Raw genomic sequence first — 21,584 nt, 5'->3', positions numbered from 1 at the left:
ATAAGTTTTGTAGTGGTCTCTGTTCACAAGCAGCTACTGTGGACACTGAGGGCAAGGTGACACTGTCCTCCTTCCTTAATGGTCAAATCAGCTTCACTACTATCAGTTAATTTTATCTCCAACTAATTTCAAGCACTCCCTCCCAACAAAACAAACTGAGTACTTTGTTATATACTATCCAATCTATCATCCTCTTCCTCTCCTTCTGGGGTGGGATGGGAAGCCAGCCTGCTGTAGGAAATCATCCTCCCAGATGGGCAAAGACGCCGTCCCTGTGCGTGTATGTTCATGTGTGGGCACCTGGGCAGGCATCCTGGACCACCTCATCTCTCATCCACACCCTCTCCCCTCCTCCCACCAAAAGCCCCACATCCGGGCTTCCCTGGTGGCGCAGTGGTTGAGAGTCCGCCTGCCGATGCAGGGGACACGGGTTCGTGCCCCGATCCGGGAGGATCCCACATGCCGCGGAGCAGCTGGGCCCGTAAGCTACGGCCGCTGAGCCTGTGCGTCCGGAGCCTGTGCTCCGCAGCGGGAGAGGCCACAGCGGTGAGAGGCCCGCGTACCACGAAAAAAACAAAAAACAAAAACAAAACAAAACAAAACCAAAAGCCCCACATCCTCTCACCAATCTTCCCACCAAAAGCCCCACATCCTCTCACCAATCTCCTGACTTATTTTTGAAGCATTTCTCTGTCTGGGTTGTCTATCTCCATATAGGCTGATGTGAATATGTGATTTTTATATGTATTTATCAATGTTTGGTTCAGTCTGTATTTTTTGTGGGTACAGTCCTATGTGTTCGAGCATGCGGAATACACACATGCTGACACCTGCACCTATGTGGGCTTAGTTCCAGATGACCCGACAGGAATATAATGGCAATTGAACATTTGTACATAAATACAACATACACATATGATACCTGGGGGGGGATGTCTGTGGGTTTACTTACCAACAGGGTTTTATTTTGCATAGGTAAAGGGAGGTGATTTGCACTGCACTAACAATAAATTAGCTTATTTATGTGTCACTGTCAGTGATTCCCTTACAAATCACATTACCTAAATATTGCTATCTGTGGTCTGACATGCCACGTGGTCTGAGTTGATAATAGCAGTACCGAGCCATGCTTTCTACAGGTAATATATGAAAGAAAATAACTGCATGGTTGAAAGTATACTAAGGAGCTTAAAGAAAGTAATTACAAAACCTCTTAAAAATCTAGTTAGAAATAACATGTACAATGTTGTATTTACAGTTTCAAACTGATTCAGTAATCTACTTTTAAGTCATTACCTATCATTCCTTTTACAATAACAAATCCAAAGCTTTTATTTTACTGAAGTAATGGGTTAATCTTTTGTTTTCTGTCATGTTCTCAGATATATACAATTACAAAGTCGTTCAAAATATCACCTCTGTTAAATGATAATATTTGTTATATGAGTAGGATGCTAGAACAATATTTGGAGAACAAAAAACCAAACCCATAAAGGATTTATTTATAATCTCTTCCATTCAGTGGAAATTTATGTTCTCCTGATTTTGCCTATTACATGTATTAAGTATTTTGAATGGGAAAAACACCTCAAAGAGGACATTCATGCGGATCCTAGCTCACAGTTGATGATCTGACTAAATGATCTCAATTAACTAAAGAGGTGTGGAGAAGCACTTCCTGGAGTTGCCATGCACCGACAGGAATAGACTCGGGCGGGACCCATCACCTTCCCCAACACGCAGGGGTAGCGTCAAAGGTCAGGCCAGACTGGGCTTCGTCAGTGACGCCAAGAGGGGCAGGAAACGCGGCACGCTGACCGCGCCCCCACCCTCCGCTGGGAGCCCCTGATTGGGTCCCCCGCAATCTGCCCTCTGCAGCCCGCTCCCCTTCGGGGAAGCGAGCCCAGCCGAGAGCCGGCTGCCCAGCCCCTGACCAAGATTTAAAACGGGCAAGTTTTGTTCCGGAGACCCCCATGACTTTAGCTTCGCTGCCGGGAGGAGAGCCGACCTGCGATTTGGGAGTTTGAGGAGCTGGGCTTGAACTTGGTGAGTTTTGCTTTAAGCTCTCTTTGAAATTAAGTTGGGCTTGAAGGTGGGGCGGGGTGAGTCTCTCCCCACCGTCCCACTGCATTCTTAAAACGAACCGCTGTCGCTGTATGCTGCAGATTAGAGTTTCCTTCTTTTGTCACTGAGGCCCCCGGAAGCTCGAGGCGTAAGTGGTGTGACAAGAGATCTTTTAAAGTCTAGCCTGCCCTTAGACCTCTTGCTCTGAAAAGGAAAATAAGGTGCTCAGAGAACTGCAACTCAGTCAAAACTTATCTCCCGCAGATGAGTAAATCTTTGCATGTTCTGAACGAATGGATCGCCTGTCTAACAAATTCTACCTCCTAATGCAAACTGTACGGAGACCAGTTGTTTCATATGGAATTAATATATGTGATCAATCGTACCATTTTAAAAAATGCTTTGCATCCCACCGCATCCTAGCAGGGGCCCAGGCCCCTGGTGGGTGGAAATGTAGTCTTCTCTTCCGGATCACTAAATGTGGTAAGTTCTAGCCCGCTCGGCGGGGATAAATCTCAACTCCCCGCCTGGTTTGTTCTTTGTGAGGGGAGACTGACTCCCTCGGTCCGCAGCGGAGGGCTCCGGACGGCCCGGCCTCCGCCCCGCCCCTGCCCGGCCTGGCCGCCTCGCCGCGCCGCGCCTCTCCGCAGGAGCAATTCCCGGGCTGCAGGACCGGAGATTCGGAGTCTGTTCCACCTCCTCGGCGAGGTCTCCAGGGCCGAGAGGGGAAGAGAGTCGCGAGGAGGTGAAGGCACGCGCGTTCGCACGGTGGCTCAGGTTGGAATGCGCGCTGGGGCCGGGGAAGCACGGCTGGAGCAGACACTGGTCCGGAGCGCGCCCGGCCGGGCGTCGGGAAGCTGGGGCCGCCCTACCCGCTGCGAGTCAGGGCTGCCCGCAGCCCGAGAGCGCGGTGGGGAAGGAGGCGCGTTCCTTCTCCGGAGCGCCTTTGTTTGCTCGGGCCTGCGGGCGGGCGTTTGGCGACCGTGACCCTGGGCCGAGCCTCCGCCCAGGTGCAGCAGGTAGGCTGGGGGGCCCGGAGCTCCTGTGGGGTGAAGTGTCCCGGGGCCGGGTGGGGTCCCCCTTCCTCGGAGCTCCCGCGAGGCGGCCGCCGCGCCGCGACCGCCGCGCCGCGATGCCGAAACTGGCCGGAGCCGGGAGGAGAACAGTGAGCCCTGCGGGCCTCCGTTTCCGGCTGGTGGCCCCCAACCTTGCAGCCACACCTAGGCTGCAGGGGTGAATTCGGGTAGAAAGCCTGTGTCGTGTTGGGAGTTGGGAAACCGCCAGACTAGGGAAGCTTTCGGTGAGTTACTGGCTGGGGAAATGGAGACAAGGAAGTAGGCAGGCGGGGAAACTGGAAAAAGAGACCTCTTTCTAAGTGGGGAGGTCTTTGCCACGCTTTCCTTTGACTCTGCTGAATTTTATTTTGCATCCTGAAGTGACAGAGTCAATTGCTTACTCAGATACCACTTACGTAGGTCCAGAGTAGGAACTTTTCATCCGACTCTGACTACACACATTACAATATTCTTTCCCAGTGTTGGTTATCATAGTTTATGGGTCGTGTTAAAGGGACACCAAAGTTGTAATCGCTCCGTGGCTGGTGGTGGCTTGGAGCTAATATTTAGGGTAATTCTCTGATGCAAGTACATCCATTAGAACTGGATTTGTTCCTCTGTGCCTTTATTTTGGGAAACTTTGCCTGGTCCCTATGGGGGAAGGGAGAAGGGTGTGAGAAGCTGAAACTGACCCAGAAAAGGATGATTGAAGGTAGTTGTATTCAGTGGTGGCGCTGAAAAGATCCCATCCTGAACTTTCTGAAAGGGGGATTGGTGATTAGCACCTGAGGTTTTAACTTTTTCAAAAGAAACTTATGGTAGATTTTATATCCTGTGACAGGGCAGGGGAGAGGGGGGAGCTGCTCTTTGGAGTCAACTCTTTTTTTTTTAAAGAAGATAAATTCAATACCTGAAATGTTTCCATTAAATACTTAAAATGATTTCCCTCCCCTTCACTCTCTCCCATCCCCTCTCCCACAGGCACTCTCCTTGAGTGTTTACTGAGCACCCTCTGAGGAAGAGGGTGACTCAGTCTGACTAATCTCAGCCCTCCAGGTGCTCACCGGGAAACCTGAAGAGGGGAATGAGTGTTGTGACAGGGAGAGTTCAAGCTGAAGCTCAGAGAGGCTGTTTCTGAGGAAGTGAGAAATGAGGGATGTTTAGGAGGCATAGATGATATTGCACACAAATGCTTTGACCACACACACATACACACACCCATGCACAAACACAAACCATAAGAAGATGGAGAAGAGTTTTCAACATAAAGTGCAGGCTTTAGCAAGGAAAAATGGCACATTATATTTCATTAAAATAGAGATCAAGTTTCCCTTTTATAAAAGACTGATTCAAATGAGATTGTAAGAAAAGTAAATAACTTTCAAATTCTCAAATATAGAACAGCTTGAATAATAACTCATGGGTTTTGAAATGGGTCATCTTTTAAAATGGGTCACTTTGGCTAGAATCATTGTACTCGGTGACTTTCAAATTGTCAAGGTAGAGTTCTTTCTGAGGACCAACTGCACTAGAGTCTACATAACAGAACATGGGATGTGGCAGAAAGAAACTGGGAAAAATTCAGAAGGAAATGATTTCTTCTCAAAGTAACAAAATGTATCCTGTCTTTTTGGAATGTTATATATACTCAATTGAACAAATCTTAGCTTTGCATTTTATGGCACATTATACCTTTTTGGGAATATTTCCGTAGCCATTATTTTATTCCATTGTGGAATAATCTTGTGAGGAGATGTATACATTGTATCTATGTTCCAGAAATTGAGGAAGAGCAAATTATTGCAAGAACCCTGCTATTAGATATAGAATCTCTGCCAGCAAAGATTTAGCCAGAACAGTGTAAATCTAGAATATTTTTCTTACAGTTTGCGTATATAAAAGAGATATAAGAGTTCATATTTAAAGATAAGCAACTTGATCAGGTGAGATGTAAACTTTGAATAAACAAAAGTGATTTCTTTTTGCATTTTAATGCTAGAAATTCAGAGGCTGGCTTTGACCAGTAACTTATTTATCTTCCATAGTGAACGTTTTAACACTAGAAGCCAGTTTTTTTTTTTTTTTTAACAGAAAGGAATGTTCTACCAAGTCTGCAGGCAATAAGCCCCCTAAATTCCAAGTTCAGAGCACTATTACCCAGCTTAAGATTCCCTGAAATTTCATATTTTGTCTCTTTTATTCCTTTTCTACAACTCTTTTGACAACGTTTTGGTTGTGCTCTAAGCAAAGTAAGTTAAAAAGATGACTCCACTCAGGTTTCCCTCTCCATAATTTACAGGGCCTTACTTTTGGCTGTGTCATTTGAAATGTATTTTTAAGTGCTTGTGGGAACAATATTGTTCTTTCCTGTAAAGCATAATGGAAGACCATATTCAGTCAATTAGGAATGATACCTCTGTTCTCAGTCACAACAGTATTTGAGATGTATTAGTAGCCCTTAGCAATCAGGTCAGTATTTCAAAAACCTCATATTTAATAAATATTTTTGAGAAGAAAGAGTATAGCTCATCACTTTGAAAGGAGAATAACCCATAAAGAATATCAGCCATCTATTAATTAAACCATCATGGTAAAGATGCATCAACAATTTCTAGAGAAAGGAAATTAGCATATATCAAACCCCTGATCTGGACCACATTTTGTCAATAAATCTTCTCAAATGATCCTCAGAAAACACTGTTGGTACAAGGTTTAGAGACAGATCAAGCTCATGTGATTAGTAAATGGAAGCAGCAGAATATAAATTACTTTTGTTCACATTCTAAAACTCTTGATTTTTCTACTCTCTTGACCCCATCAGGTCCAGATTCAAGGTTGCACCGGAACATTTTCTTACTCTGTTAGGGGATCTACACTGGAAACATCTCTGAAGCCCTCTCAGCATCCCGTCTGTGGCCTACTACACAGTATGTGATAAATTAATATTTGTTGAATGAATTAAATGTAGGTATTACCTACTTTCAGGGCTGTGCAGCATAATGCCTGGGATAGGGCAGGTGCTTAAATGGTAGTTAACTTATAATAAATGTTGATCAGCTGAGACAGAAATGTGTTATAAATATCTCTTATGTTTTAGACCTTTATTTTTTGCACTCTGAACCCACAATCAAATGTGTCCAGAACGGGACATATGAACTGCCATTGGACAACAAGCTAATGTGCATAGCTTATGTAACAGGTTTATACCAGGTTATATTGTCACCCTATTTTGAAATCACTATTTTTCATATCATAATTTGACCTCAGCTGTGTACGACTCCTCTCCTTTTATCTCATCCAATACTTATTCATTGAATACTTGCTTAAAACATCCTCTCTGAGTCCTATACGTTTTACTCTCTTCTCCTTCCCTCCTTCTTACTTTTTCTTTACCCCCTTCTACCACTTTGAATCTCCACCCTTAAATTCCCCAATCTTCCTTGTGCAGGAAAGACCCAGACCCAGACTTACATGGTCACTTTTGCCCATTGTCTAGTGCTACTGAGATCAAGAAAAGGAAGGAGGGAAACTTGAGATGGAAGGTTAGGAAAAGGGTATGTTACAAAGAAAATAAGAACAAGCTCTGGCGAAGTGCAGGTGGTAGCAAAACATAAATGACTCCAAACTTTAGACTGAAGCAAATCTTTTGCCTTGGGTTGCTTCTCTTGGTTCTGCCCTACCTGCTTCCCTGTCCTCCCATCCTGCTGTGAGCTCCAGGAAGAGCAGCTGTGCCAGTGCCAGAAAAGGCAGGTGAGGAGCTCAGGGACAGGGCTGTAACTGATTAGGTGCTTCTGAGCTGCCATAGGGTCTGGAATTTATGGAGGTTACATGGCTAATCCCATGTCTCAGTGCCTCAGTTTCTTCTTCTGCAAAATGGGGAGATAATTTCTCCCTCATAGGTTGTTGTGAGACTTAAAGAGTTACTATATATGTAAAGCATTCTGAACAGAGCCTGGTGCACAGTAAACACACCAAGTTAGTAACTGTTGCTAGACTGGGCATAAAGAGAAGTTTGTTCCTTAAGTAGGCAAGAACAAAACTGTTAAGAATTGTATTTAAAGAGCAAGCAGCCCTGTCAACCCAAACAAATATGCCTCAAGAATGAATACAGAAGGCCAAGCTTAGAAAAACAAGTGCTTGACCTTTCTGAGACCCTCTTTATATTTCAGCTTTTTTGTTTGTTTCAAATTCTGTATAATCAAACTGGTTACTGGGAAATTTCAGCAACTTTTAATATAATTCCTCTGAAATATATACTCTATAATCCCTCTGTCACCAGTTTCCTTAGTGCTTATCTTTACTTAGAGCCTGTCTTTACTTGTTTGGTCATTTTGTATTTCCCTGTCTTTATTTTTCCCATAACCAGCAAAGAGAAATCGACACCCATGTTTAACTTATAAAGAAACATATAACTTAGTTTACATAAGTGGGGAGCAATACATTTTCTAACCAGCTTTTCCCACTGTCCCATATCCATGCTTGCAGAGTTGAAATTTAAAGTCTTTGGACTAACACTGGATCAAGAACTAACTCTAAAAATGTATTCTTTGTGGAGGGATAACAATTCCAAATGGCTTGTAATCTTTGCCCATGGCTTGAGCTAAAGTTTCATAGCTAGTCACAGCCACAGAACACCTAAAGACAGCTGTTGAGTGGAATTTGTCCTTTTTTACAGCCTTATATTGGAAACTTGATTAAAGAATAAAATATAATTGAGAGAATATCTAATTTTTCCCACTTAAAATATGAGTTGTAAATTCACATTTCAGGTTGCTTCCTTCCTTCTTGAGCAAATAGAAAGGGAAATAGTGCTAAACAGTAACCAGTTGTGTTTCTCAGCACCAATTACTACGACCAATTTACTAAGAAAAAAATCTATGAAGATCAAACTATAGCCTTTCCAGTAAATTCAGGGCTTTTTATTCCTGATTTCTTTAACATGGCAGTTTGGCTCCTGAGGATTGATTCTAGCTATATTTAATAGGGAATAGATGATCAGAACAAGCCAGGAAAAAAAAATACTTGGAATGTAGAAAAAAATGCAACATAAAGATGGGAGAGAAAATGTTATCTTTCTTTCCTTTGAGTTATGCCTGGAAAGGAACCAAAAATTTTGTCTCACATGGGACTTTAAGTCATGAAAGCTGAAGCATAAAAGTATCAAGTATTGAGGCTTTTAAAAAAAATCTGTGACTTACTGGAGGAGCATCATTAGTCTGTAGTCATACTCTTATCACTTTAATAGTTTGTGCCCCAAACGACTGCCTCACTTGCCTCTCCCTTACCCTCCCCTGACAGTGGTCAGTGTGCTTTATAGAGGGAATGGAGAGGGCTGGCCAGCCTGGGGAATTCCCGAAGAGGAAGCACATGTGGGATGAGATGGTGAGAATGTGTGTGGTGTCTTTTCCTTTCTCTGTGAGGCAGGAGGGGAAGTCATCAGCTAAGAGGAGGAGGACAGGCCTTGGGAGAGGGGGAATGATGTAGCATGGCCGGTGAAGAGCCTGGGAGAGGGAGAAGGTCCAGGACAAGTGGAGGACGGCCACACAGCCTTGAGTACTCTGCCCACAGCTGGATATCGCCACTTGCGGTGATGCTGTCTGCCTGATGTGTTATGTTTCTCCAGCAGCCCGCAGGTGTTGTAGAGAAGACAGGAATGACCCAAGGTCTGGGGTTGCTGGGGTGGAAGGCCAGGAACCAGGGAGAGGAGGGCAAAGGTGCCAGGTGATCCTGCATCTGAGACAGGGAGGCAGGTAGAAGAAAGGTCAGGAGATGGCTGGCTGGACCCGGGGTGTTAGGGGGCAGGCGGGGGGCACAGAGGATTCCAGATGAATATTTAGAGGTTGTGGCTGAAGAGAGAGTGGACTGGAATTTGAAATTTCAGAAGAAATGCAGTTCTAAGTGAAGCCACATAAATGACTTTGTTGCTGGTAAGTTGTCTTGAGTGTGTGGGAAGTAACGTGAACAAAATGGCACCTACACCATAAAACAAGGGTTCCTTAGGCTTCTGAGTGTTGTATGTCTACTGAGTAAGATGTAGAAATATAGTTTCCCCAAGATTGGATGTTGTTAATATATTACAATGATGGCCAGAAACAGTGGTCAAGAAACAAAGGAGTGGACACAAAAGTATATGCATTTTTGAATTCAAACCCACTGGTTTCTCTAGTTAACATTACTCAGCCTTCAGGTCTAGATTCAGTGCTGCTTCTCCTCCTGGAAGATGGCTTCCCTAACTCCACCCAGCCCCACCTTGAGAGCCCCCTGCGCTCCCAGCACAGCTCTCACTGTTTGCTCCACGTCTGTCTTCCCACTCAGCGCCAGGACTAGCCTTGACGTCCTGCCTTCCGACTGCCTCCATCTTAATTTTCTTTGTTACCTCATCTTAATTTTCTGACGAACCAGCCCTTTAAGCTAGTTCCTGTTTTTTCTTACTCCTCCCCCTTCTCCTTCCCCAGAGTTTACTGTTCCAGGCCTCTGCTCAGCTCCCCCACTGGACAGCTCACCCATGTTCATAGCCTCCATCGTCTTTCCACGCAGGGTGCCCACCGGACCTTCAGTCCTGTCTGCCTCCAGGCTCAGGTTACTTACTGGACTCCTCTACCTGCTGTCTCCCCAACATCTCAGTCAACGCAGCCTAAAGCCAAACATGTCCCCTCCTCACTCCTAACTCAGGAGACTAGTGTTCCCTCTTTTGTCAGGAATGCTTGAAACTAGGTTTCTCTCCTCTCCTTTACTCCTTTACTTGTCACTCATCACGTACCACTGGGGTTTTGTTTTTCTTGAGAGGGTCTTCTTTATTCCTTCCTTCCCTCCCCACTTCTACCACCCTAGACTAGACCCTCCTTTCCTCATTCTGCTTCAGTACGAGGCCCTGATATAACCAGTGTCCGATCTCCAGGCATCCTGAATCCATCCTGCGTACCATTGCCAGATTTTTGCATAAAGTTTAATAAATATTGACAAGGGAGTTATCACTAAAAACAAAAAGGGCAACTTCTGGGACTTGCTGCCCTGGGCACTCACTGGCTTCTCTGCCTTATTTTCAAGATTCCCCATAAGTACACCCCAACCTCCTGCTTTCAAACACATGCCTGTTTCTCAAGTATTTGCCATATTTTGTTTCTTTCCTTTCTTGCCTGAAACAGACTGCTTGTCCTTCTGCAGCCACCTAAATCCTGTTCATCCTCAGGCCCTTCTGATCCAACTGTCACTGATCTCTACTCCTGGGGACACTCCTACTGTGCCTGGAGTTTGTATGACCCAGATTAGTGCCAACACACTGTCTGTACCTTACTGTGACATCCCCGTTGCTGTCTGGGGGAACTGTGTTTTCACATGGGCACCATGAGTCTTGTCTCAACTAGATTGTAGGTGCTTTCAGAGCAGAGACCAGAAAATACGACTTCATGACTCCCACTGTGCCTGGGATATTTCCATAGCAAATACTCACACACTTGTAGGATTAACTGAAACACTGGACACTGAGGTTGTTTAACTTGAACTTAAAATGCCGACCTCATCATCTTGATTAAAATGTCAAAATTTACAGCAGATTTTGCGTAATATTTTAGGATCACAAAAGTAGACTCAACAAAGAAATGGGTTGACAGCACGAGTGAAGTAGAAAAACATCAGGGTTCATTTTGGGAAACTTGTAGCCTCTAGATGCAAGAGGCTTTCTTGTTTTTGTTCTTTTTATTTTTGTTTTTTGTTTTTGTTCTTTTTAATCAGAAAAGTTTAAAGAGCTCTGTCGTGAAGAAATATTCTTGAGTGGCTGAGGGGCACAGCTCCCAGACTGAAAAGTATTTGGGGTGGGGTCTGCTACCTTCTTTTCTGATGTTCCTACTCAACTTCTGTTCTTATTCTTCTGACTAACTCCTATTAGGAAAGAGAATACTAAGAATATCTGTTGCTTCTCAATCCAGATAGAAGCAAACCCAAGTTATATTCCAAATATTTGCATATTTTCCTCTAACCGGCTCTTTGTCCTGTTCTCTCAGCAGGCTCTGAAGTCATCTGTAATTTTTATATCACCTCCGTAACAATACTTTGATCCTTGCCCCAGCTTGCAGATTAAGTCACCATAGCAGAGTGCAGTGAGGGGTGCCCGAGGTTATACAATAAATCTGGCCCCAAACCGGGTAGCCTTGGTTCCAACCTGTTCATTGGTCACCCAGCCGCACTGCAGGCACAAAGGAAGCTGCACCCACAGCATTCTGTTGTGGATGGTTGCTGAGTTCACAATCATTATTGGGATCGCTTTGTTTCCTGTTAGGCCTAGCATTTTCTTTCTTCAGGTCAGGGAGGCCTGTGGGCTTCTCAATAGCCCCCAACCCAGCACTTTGAATACAGAAGCTTGAGGATGTGCTTTAGAAAAGCTTTATGACTGTGTGAACTAGAGGGTGGGCCTTGATTGCCTGTGTGTGGTCTCCATCAGCAAAGCCAGGGCTGGGGCAATGTTATTTAGTTGTAACAAATGAATTTAGACCATGGAGGTGTTTTTGCTTTTGGTTGGAAAAGGCCGCGCTAGTGACTAAGTTCACTTTGGAGGAGTTGGGGTGTTCTTTTGTTATAAGAGAAGCTGGGTCCTCTATAAGAGCCGTTTACCGTTCCTAGGTCTTCCCCTCATCACATCAACACTATCAGGGAGAACTGGTTATGACTGACGTAAACAGTGGCTCCAACAATTCAAGCAGCTGCGGGTGGAGAAACCGTGTCTTAGAACTTCACACGCTGTGCTGAGCCTAAAGAAGTAGCGTGGGTTGTTGGCTTTGTGACAAGTTCTTTTTCATTTTTAAGAAAACAGTTGTGACTCTTAGAGGCCAATTGGGAACAACTGAAGAAATGTAGGAAAATGAGGTGAATACATACATGGCGGGGTAGGGAGGGGACAAAACCAATGTTATGGGCTGGCTGCTTGGCTGTAGTAGCAATGTTAGCAGCAACACTCCACCTGGCTGAGTAACAGACCCCACTCACGGGGGAGAGACTAGGGCCTCTGTGAGCGCAGTGTGCGAGTGGGTGCTGGTGGAGTTGGGCTGGTGGGTGATTGTCTAGCAAGAAGCTCCGGGTTGTAAACAACTGTGAAGAGGTGCAAAGCAAGCTGCCCTTGGAACATACTACTGAGTGCAGCTGCTCAGAAATGGGAAGCTAGTTTTGCCTGTGGTTCCAAAGGTTACTCTCCTCTTTGTTTCCTTCCCAGGATCTCTTGGGATAGAAACAGCACATTAGTTTCAACTGAGAATTTTCTTAGGATTCTTAAACACTTAGGCTGTCTTAAAATCTGCCGTTAGGGATTCCCTGTTACTTCGCAGTAAGCCTCCAGTTCCTTCAGTATGTATCGTGGAAGAAGCAGAAGGGGGTTTTGGCCTTCAGAGATGGACCTTATCTAAGTGAGCACTGTTAAGACGGAGAGGAGGTGCCCCACTCCCCGCAAGCCAGTGAAAGTGATTGTGCAAAGTGTAGGCAGATGCCATCATCAGAAATGGATGCTTCCTGCTGTCCTTCACCCTACCCTAGAGCATTTGGTCCGCCATGACCAGCCAAACTAAGGGGGAAATTACCAACGTTGATCTAGCCCTTAGAGTAGTATTCCTCACCTTTTTTGACAGTAAAGCACAATAAAAATGCATTTTACTTTACAACCCTAAAGGTATATAGACACAACACTTAAAGTTTCACAAAACAATACTTATACTTACTACTTTCAATGCACTCTGCCATTATCTATTCTGTTCTTCCTTTTTTTTTTTTTTTTAAAGCTGTTTGTGGCTTCCTACGCGGTGCTAGCAGTTTAAAAATCTCTACCCTTGGGGCTAAGATGCCTGTGCTGATTATCTCTAGACAAAGTCTCACTGAGGCTTGGTTCTAATCTCCTGTCCTCCTTGGACTTTTCGCCTGCTTGGCTTTTGCAGTTATCACCCTCATGTGGAGTAATCCTGGGGGGATGTGAAAGGCCTGAAGTGAAGAAGGAATTCCCACAGCCCAGGTTAGGCCGGTACTGCCTGGTGCTCTCAGTGTGTGCAACTGGTTTTTTATCAGAGGCAAAGGGTAGGGGACTTGAGGATGAGGTCTTTGGGCACAAAAGCAAAGCCCTTGCCCCCGGGGCTTGTGATGTGGGCTCAGCTACTCCGCCAGCCTGGACATCCTGGAATCTGCATTGTCCTTTCCCTGTCAGTCTGTTGAAAGCCCAGGAGACTGATGTGTCAAGCCTGAGGGGACAGCCTGCTTCTCCAGGCAAAAGGTTGCATCTTAACTGTGGTAAGCACTGGGGACAGAATCCTCAAGGAAGGGTGGTGCTGTCTCCTAGTGGTAGGAGGAAAGGGAGGACACTGGCAGGCAGTGGTGGCGGGGGCCTCATCTGAGGTGGTACCTGGCTGGGCATCCTGACCCCAGTTCTTCCCAAGTGACCAGCTGTTTGAGTGACAGGTGGCTCCACCCCCAGCATGGTTCTTTGCACCAGCGTTCAGAGAACGCCTATTAGGTATCAGGCACTGACATGGATGCTGAGGTAGGGTATCTACAACAAGGCATCTATCTCGTGCCTTGGGTCAGAGTTCACAGTGTAATTGGGCAGAGGCAGTTAAATAAAAAATCTCAGTACAAGAAGATGGATGTAAGAAGGTGTTGTGGCTACAATAGCCAGGAAGGACATGGAAGCAACCTAAATGTCCATCAACAGATGAGTGGATAAAGGAGATGTTGTACATATATACAATGGAATATCACTCAGCCATAAAAAAGAATGAAATAATGCCATTTGCAGCAACATGGACGGACCTAGAGATTGTCATCCTGAGTGAAGTAAGTCAGACAGAGGAAGACAAATATCATATAATATCACTTACATGTGGAATCTAAAAAAATGGTACAAATGAACTTACTTACAAAACAGAAATGGAGTCCCAGATGCAGAAAACAAACTTATGGTTAGCGGGGGGGAAGGGGGGGAGGGATAAATTGGGAGATGGGATTGACATATGCACACTACTATATATAAAATAGATAACTAATAAGAACCTTCTGTATAGCACAGGGAACTCTTACTCAATACTCTGTAATGGCCTATATGGGAAAAGAATCTAAAAGAGTGGATATTATGTGTATGTATAACTGACTCATTGCTGTACAGCAGAAACTAACACAACATTGTAAATCAACTACACTCCAATAAAAATTTTTGAAAAAAAAGAAAAAAAAAGGTGTTATGGCAGTACAGGTAAGAGCAGGGGGCCCAATTCAGACTTCCCAGAGGCAGATGCCTGTAGAATTTAGTTAGGACTAGTAGACTTCCTTTAGCAAGGGGAGTGGGGCTAACAGGCCACAGGACTGCTGGTGCAAAGGCTGGTGTGTGTGAAATAGCAAGGGTGTCTGAGCTTTCAGCCAATAATTTGGTATTGTCAAATAGTGGAGAGCATCTGAAGAGGTTTCAAGAGCTCAGGTAGTCTCATGGTTAGATCTGAGTTTTAGAAAGGTCACTCTGTGGGGAGGATGGGTTGGCCAGAGATCTTTCAGTCAGCTGTACTGTCTGGCTGAGAAGTGAAGATAACCTGAAAGGGTGAAGAGAGGTTTAGAAGAATCAATCCACAGGATTAAATAATTAGATATAGAAGAGGAGGGAAAGAAGGACTTCCAGATTTCTGGCACAGACACATGAAGTGCAGTCAGACACAAAGAAAAAATGGAAACAGATTTTAGGGGAGAAGACAGTAGAAATGGCATTTGCGTACCCCCATGTGCAGGTAATTATTATCCCTCTACCTTCCTCTAGCTATACCTCTATGTATGTTCCCATTTAATCTCCCCATTTAAGACTTCAAATTAAGCAGTGTTATTAGAATTTTTTAGATTTCTGAGTTAGATGCATGATAAAGTACAACATACAGTAAGTGGCTGAGCCAGCACTGGTGTTCAAATTGCCTGACTACAAAGACAGTGCTTGTTGGTTATAATCCTGTGGCTTCCCAGTTTTAAAAACATGTTAAATTTGAGGCGCCTGTGGAGTTTCCAAATGGAAAAGTACAGAAAGAAGATGACTGTACAGAAAAGTCACTTTGGTTAGAGAGAGTTTGGACTATGCTTTTGAGAAGCATATCTCAACTCCTTGATTATGAACCTTGATTTGAAAAAAAAAAAATCTTACTCCTATTCCTGCCTTGTCTGGGGCAAGCTTTAATGGATTTTTACTATTAGGAACTTCCTTTTCATTCAGTATTATTCCCTGAACTATATAGCTGCTTTCATCCTGACTGTATTCCAAGTCAATAGATTCATCGATACAACCATTTGAGAAATTTGAACTTTAAGTATATAAGATGATAGACATACTGGATGCTTTTTTTTTTTTTTTTTTTAGGTTGAGAAGAGAAAAGGGTCTCTGTATTCTGAATGAGAAGATGGTAGAGAGTGGTTCTTTCCCTTTCCCTGGATTCCCCTGAAAAAATAAACAGCTGTATGCCTCCACGCAACACCAGCTGCCCCATCACCTTTTGTCCAGATCAGTCAGGTTACATATTGTTTTTAAGGAATTAAGAGTAGTCTGTTTCTTTTTGGTAACTCAGTAACCTATTCACTTGTCATTTTTTCTCTTCCTAAATCTAATAGGTTGCACTTAACTTTCACAAAAAGGAGTACACAGAATAGCTGCGTAAGGCCAATCCCGAACTTAATGAAGGATGTCAGAGTGGGAGCATTCTGATGTGCCAGTGTCCTCATTCTGCAGTGTGTTCCGTTTTCTCCCCTTTCCGAAAAAAATGGTATTAAAATATTTTGTGAAATAAGAAGCTCCTTTTACATTTTTAATGACCAACATGGACATCTGTTCTACAGAATACAAAGTCCTATGGTCTTGAAGAAGGAAGCACCCATTTAAAACTGACCCTAAATAAAAACAGACCTGAATGGACGTCAGAATGTTTGTTAGTGGCAGGAGAGTAAAAAAATGGCAATTTATTCAGTTATTTGCCACTTGTTTTGTACTAAGCCTCATGTTCTTCTGGATATCGATCGATAACCACATCGTGAGCCATATGAAGTCCTACTCTTACAGATACCTCATAAATAGCTACGACTTTGTGAATGATAGCCTGTCTCTTAAGCACAGCGAGGATGGGGCTCCTCGCTTCCAGTACTTGATAAACCATGAAGAGAAGTGTCAAACCCAAGACGTCCTGCTCTTACTGTTTGTAAAGACTGCTCCCGAAAACTACAATCGCCGTTCTGCCATTAGGAAAACATGGGGCAATGAGAAGTATGTTCGCTCTCAACTTAACACCAACATTAAAACTCTGTTTGTCTTAGGAACACCTTCTGACCCACTGACAAGAGAAAGACTTCAGAGAAGACTGGTTTGGGAAGATCAGATGTACAATGATATAATTCAGCAAGCCTTTGCTGATTCTTTCTATAATCTTACTCTTAAATTTCTTCTGCAGTTCAGGTGGGCAAATAGCTTTTGTCCACATGCCAAATTCCTTATGACTGCTGATGATGACATATTTATTCACATGCCAAATCTTATTGAATACCTTCAAAGTTTAGAACGAATTGGTGTTCAAGACTTTTGGATTGGTCGTGTTCATCGTGGTGCCCCTCCCGTCAGAGACAAAAGCAGCAAATACTATGTCTCCTATGAAATGTACCAGTGGCCGGCTTACCCTGACTATACTGCAGGAGCTGCCTACGTGATCTCTGGTGATGTAGCCGCCAAAGTCTATGAGGCATCACAGACACTTAACTCTAGTCTTTACATAGACGATGTGTTCATGGGCCTCTGTGCCAATAAAATAGGGATAGTACCACAAAACCATGTGTTTTTCTCCGGGGAAGGTAAAACTCCTTATCATCCCTGCATCTATGAAAAAATGATGACATCTCATGGGCATGTAGAAGACCTTCAGGACCTTTGGAAGGATGCCACAGACCCCAGAGTAAAAATGATTTCAAAAGGTTTCTTTGGTCAAATATACTGCAGAATAATTAAGATAGTCCTCCTTTGCAAACTGACCTATGTGGATACGTATCCGTGTAGGGCTGCCTTTGCCTAATAGTACTTGAATGTTGTATGTTTTCACTGTCACTGAGCCAGACGTGGATGAAAAAACCTTTAAATGTTTGTCTGTACCATAAGTGAAGTGAATATGAAGAACAAAGAAATATTTTGAAAGCCCCGTCTATCAGAATGTTTCTTTGATTCTAGAAGCCCTTCAATATAACTTATCTACTTGCCTAAATTCATATCAAGGAATTTATATTTAGACAAGGTTTATGAAAACAAAACTAAAGGGAATTTCAAGTTCACAGTACCACGTGTATATTAGAGGTGTAGAGAAGTTATTAAGGTGCCTCGGTGTTAGAATAACTGCTTTTGGAAAATACCAAGTAAGTGTATAGTGCAACATTTCAAAGAAATGGGTATATTGTTAGACCAGGTATACAAGTTTATTTTGATTAAAGAGCACTTGATGGAGTTGGTGGAGGCAGGAGAGGATTAGCATAGAAGAAAGTACATGAATCTGGTAAAAGAAAGTTTCCTCTTCTTCAGAGGAGATTTAGGAAAATGTACACAATTTCTTTATAAACTGCCAAATCACTTACTGTCACATCCATGTAGCTATTTTACCTGGATAGTGTTGGAGTCACTTTAAATATATTCATATCTTTTTTTCAAAGTTTAATGTGAAATTTGAGAAGTCATTAGTTCTGCCCTAACTAGTACTTTATTATGGTTCTTTTTTTTTTAATTTTTTTTTTTTTTTTTTTTTTTTTTTGCTGTACGCGGGCCTCTCACTGCTGTGGCCTCTCCCGTTGCGGAGCACAGGCTCCGGACACACAGGCTCCGCGGCCATGGCTCGCGGGCCCAGCCGCTCCACGGCATGTGGGATCTTCCGGGATCGGGGCACGAACCCGTGTCCCCTGCATCGGCAGGCGGACTCTCAACCACTGCGCCACCAGGGAAGCCCCTATGGTTCTTTTTGATTATTAGAAAATGACACAAAACATGGACAGTGTCTTCCTCATGGGGTCCTTCTCTAGAGAGAAATCATTGTTAATTCAAATAAGCTGATTTTAATTTAAAGAATTTTTCAACTGGTTTTTAAATATTCAATATGGGTCTGTTTTTAAGGCAGCTATTTGAATGTAGTTTGCATAGAGGAATATAATAATGAGGAAGAATTCAAAAGGAAAGATAGAACATTAAAAGCCTCTTTTCTCCATAATCTATAAAATAAAAATGATTACTAAAATTAGCCCACCCCTCTCCAACAGGGTCTCATGAACCACAGTACTTTGTTCTGAGTTCAGCTTTTAAAATTGAGAGTATTAAACATCAAATCAAAGCTGTAGTATTTTTTAAAAATCTACTCTTTCATCACAACAACTGTCAGAGGTTATCTTCAACTTATAAATATTTCCAACTTCAAAGTAGAATGAAAGTGATACAAAAGTCACCAGAATGAGATTTAAAGCATTTGTAAAGCTGTATGTTTCTTGTAATCAAAGAGATGTGGCTGAGACCCAATAGCGTGCTACATTTATTTTACAGAGCAGGATAAAAATGTGGCTATGATGCAAACAACCTCCCTCACTACAGAAAGAACTAGGTGATGTCTGTTGTTAGGGGGATTATATGAAAGCCAAAATAGTGACTTCAGCAAAAGCAGCTGAACTGATTATAAACCCTTTGTCTGCAGAGGCTCCTGTTAGGGAAAACTAAGATGTATCACTTAATAAGGTGTCTGAAACATGCAAAAAAACTAAAAAAGAATTCTCAGTATACACAACTGGATGATGATATGTATAATTTGTTGCAGGTAGCTTCTCAATGTTTACAGAAGTTTTTTGTTAATTTTTTTCTATTTTGAAAATTGAAGCTTGTTTACATTGATTGCTCAGATAATTTAAAATTTTTAACTCATGTCAAAACTATGGTATCAAACATTCTAGTTTTTAGTTACTTTTAGAGTAGGTTCAGGGTTTTTAGATCATTACAGTTTTAATTTTCTGACCAATTTAAAAAACTGTAGAGAAGAAAAGTGCATTTTGACAAAGCAGGTTTATAATTAATTTTTATTAGTTGATCCTTTAATAACCATTTGTCTTTTGGCCATATATATGCCCTGTGTATCTATACTTGTAACTGTTTAAATTTGCCATTGGTTGAAAACATCAGTGTCTCTCTGGCCATCAAAATGATCTTGTTTACAGCAATACTTTTGTGAAACAGTTATTTATTTGTGAAAGAGCTCCCCTCAATTGTGTTCGTCTTTTTATTTTTGCTTAAAATAGAATGAAACAGTTAAATATGAAGGAAATATGAAGGCACTTCCTTATTTTAATAAGAAGGAAATTGCTAGACTCTTCCTTCATCAGATTTAAAGTACTGAGAAGAATAATTGTAAATAAAGGATTCCAACCTTTTAAAAGGGAAGGAAAAAACTTTTTGGTGCTCCAGTGCAAGGCTGTCTTTTAAAAATCATCAGTAAAGGGAAAATAAACTCTTAGCCTGGATGGTCAATTGATAGTTATACACAGTGTTATTGCTAAAAACTTTTTACCTCTTGGTTGGTTTGCGTCTTTTTTCCATATTATTAATTTTATACCAAAATGTTAAATATTTATATTATTTGAATTTTGCTCTTATATGGCAAAATAGAGGGTTTTAAAAAATAAATCTATGATTTCCAATAAACAACTTGAAAATTGTCAACAGATGTGTATTTTCGCAAAGGTTTTTAAACTCCTGTGTGAACACCATTTGTTTATATAATCAACTAGTTCTGTTTAATGTCAGAGAGGTCTGTAGTACATGATCGTAATCCTATTTCCTGTTCAGACTTGCTGCTGTGCCCATGATAGAGTATTATTGTGTCCTCTGCATTGTGGAGCCATCTAAAATGCTTCTTTTGTTTGTTGAAAGATTTATGCTGGAATGTCTAAGTGGGGGAATTCTTCTTTCCTAATAGCTTGTTCAGGAAAAGATGAAATAAGAACCTGTCTATAGCCATAGTGCCTTAAGACACCACTTGAAAGGTCATATTTTCCTTTTATTTGATATCATTAGCTATCCAACAGTTGATTCAAATTTAGCCCTAGTCTCTTAACGTTAGGAATATTCTTAGGCCTGCTCTGCAGTGTTTGGTGTTTCAGTATATCTGTACACAGTATGTGCTCATCTGCTTTTCACCTGATTCTGGCTTGATTCTTAGCATAGTACATGGTGTGATTCAATCTATATATTTTTTAAAACTTGGGAGCGTCTGAATGATTTGGTTGTAGTAGAACTTTTACTTGCAAGGCATGGCTGGGGTGTTTGTAGTTGGGACTAAAATGATGATGACTCAGAAGAGTTAAGTTGACCTATTTTGGGGACTTTAATTGAATACCATAGCTACAGTGAGAATCAGACAGGGTTACTCATTCTTCTGTAATAATGAGAGAAATGTTAGGTGTCTCCTTGACTCTGCTTTCCCTGCAGTGACTGCATTCTGCAGTTGGACTAGCCTCAGTCACAGCTTTCATTATGATGTTCCTTTGCTCCAGACCTCAAAGGCTCCTTACTGCCCCAGCATCAAATCTAATCTCTTCTACCTGGTTTTCAAGGCCTTATCTAATCTTCTTTTCCTCCTTCATTCCCCATCACAGATCTCATTCATGACCTTACCTTGCATAAATTGGTTTCCCTTGCTAGGAACACTGTTTCTCCTGAAGCTGTTGAAATCTTGGATTTACAACCCTACCTTTGCTCCTCCATTAAGCATCTCCTCCCCTCCCTCTAAAATATATACTTCATCAAATATTTTATTGTGCTACCTAGGAATCATTTCATGTGTTTTTTCCTAGTTAAAATATAAATTATGAAGGTAGGGACTATGCACAGTGCTATCACATAGTGCTTAGAATCATTATTTTTTCCAAATATAATAAAGTAATGTTATTCTGGCAAGCCATCCAAAAATGAAAAGAGATTAATTATTCAGAACCCTTAATGGACACTATCTGGTATAACATTTTACCTGCACTACTTAAAAGCTTATAATTTATTCAACAAAATCTGAATGCTTACTATGTGCCAAGCATATTGTACCTATCAGCTCTAGCCCAACATATCTGTATTAGTTATACATAAAAACTCAAATCTATAAAATCAAAAATGAATAAGGAAATATAGATTAAACTGTTGCAGCAAAGATGGTGATCTTATAGTATTTATTCAAAGCTGGCAGTAGAACTAAAACAGTAGTCTTATAGATTCTCCTGTCTCCTTAATCCACTGGCTAATTTTGCGTTTTCTCAAAGTTCTTTTGCAAGAATCTTAGATATTTTTGTTTCATTAAATGCTGTAACTTCTCCCATTTGCATTTCTCATTAGAAGTATGATTTAATCATTGCCTGTAAATTAATACAATAATTCATCAACTAACATAAAGGATTCATTATAAGAATTATAAAATTACAATTATAAAA

General features: G+C 42.0%; 2 protein-coding genes across 12 annotated transcripts in view; one reads left to right on the top strand and one right to left on the bottom strand.

Annotated features, from left to right (window-relative positions):
• MCF2L2 (MCF.2 cell line derived transforming sequence-like 2) overlaps positions 1-21,584 on the bottom strand; it is a gene marked incomplete at its 5' end in the record, with an annotated part of 239,213 nt that overhangs the window by 62,830 nt on the left and 154,799 nt on the right. The window lies entirely within an intron of this gene.
• B3GNT5 (UDP-GlcNAc:betaGal beta-1,3-N-acetylglucosaminyltransferase 5) lies at positions 1,785-19,827 on the top strand. 11 transcript variants are annotated; one of them, XM_082625845.1, is made up of 5 exons: positions 2,556-3,083; positions 5,941-6,046; positions 15,475-15,624; positions 15,723-17,831; positions 18,072-19,827. In XM_082625845.1, exon 4 carries the CDS (start codon positions 16,019-16,021, stop codon positions 17,162-17,164), a length of 1,146 nt encoding a protein of 381 aa, XP_082481971.1. In that variant the 5' UTR covers positions 2,556-3,083; positions 5,941-6,046; positions 15,475-15,624; positions 15,723-16,018; the 3' UTR covers positions 17,165-17,831; positions 18,072-19,827. The 11 variants fall into 11 exon arrangements, with proteins under 11 accessions (XP_082481976.1, XP_082481977.1, XP_082481971.1 ...); XM_082625843.1 differs by lacking the exon at positions 15,475-15,624 and adding an exon at positions 11,736-11,978; XM_082625848.1 differs by adding an exon at positions 11,736-11,978 and having other exon boundaries at positions 15,475-17,831.

The sequence above is a fragment of the Mesoplodon mirus genome (assembly GCF_964341445.2).
Source record: "Mesoplodon mirus genome assembly, chromosome: 6".
Taxonomy (NCBI): Eukaryota; Metazoa; Chordata; class Mammalia; order Artiodactyla; family Ziphiidae; genus Mesoplodon; species Mesoplodon mirus.
This window is presented reverse-complemented; position numbering and strand designations above follow the sequence as displayed.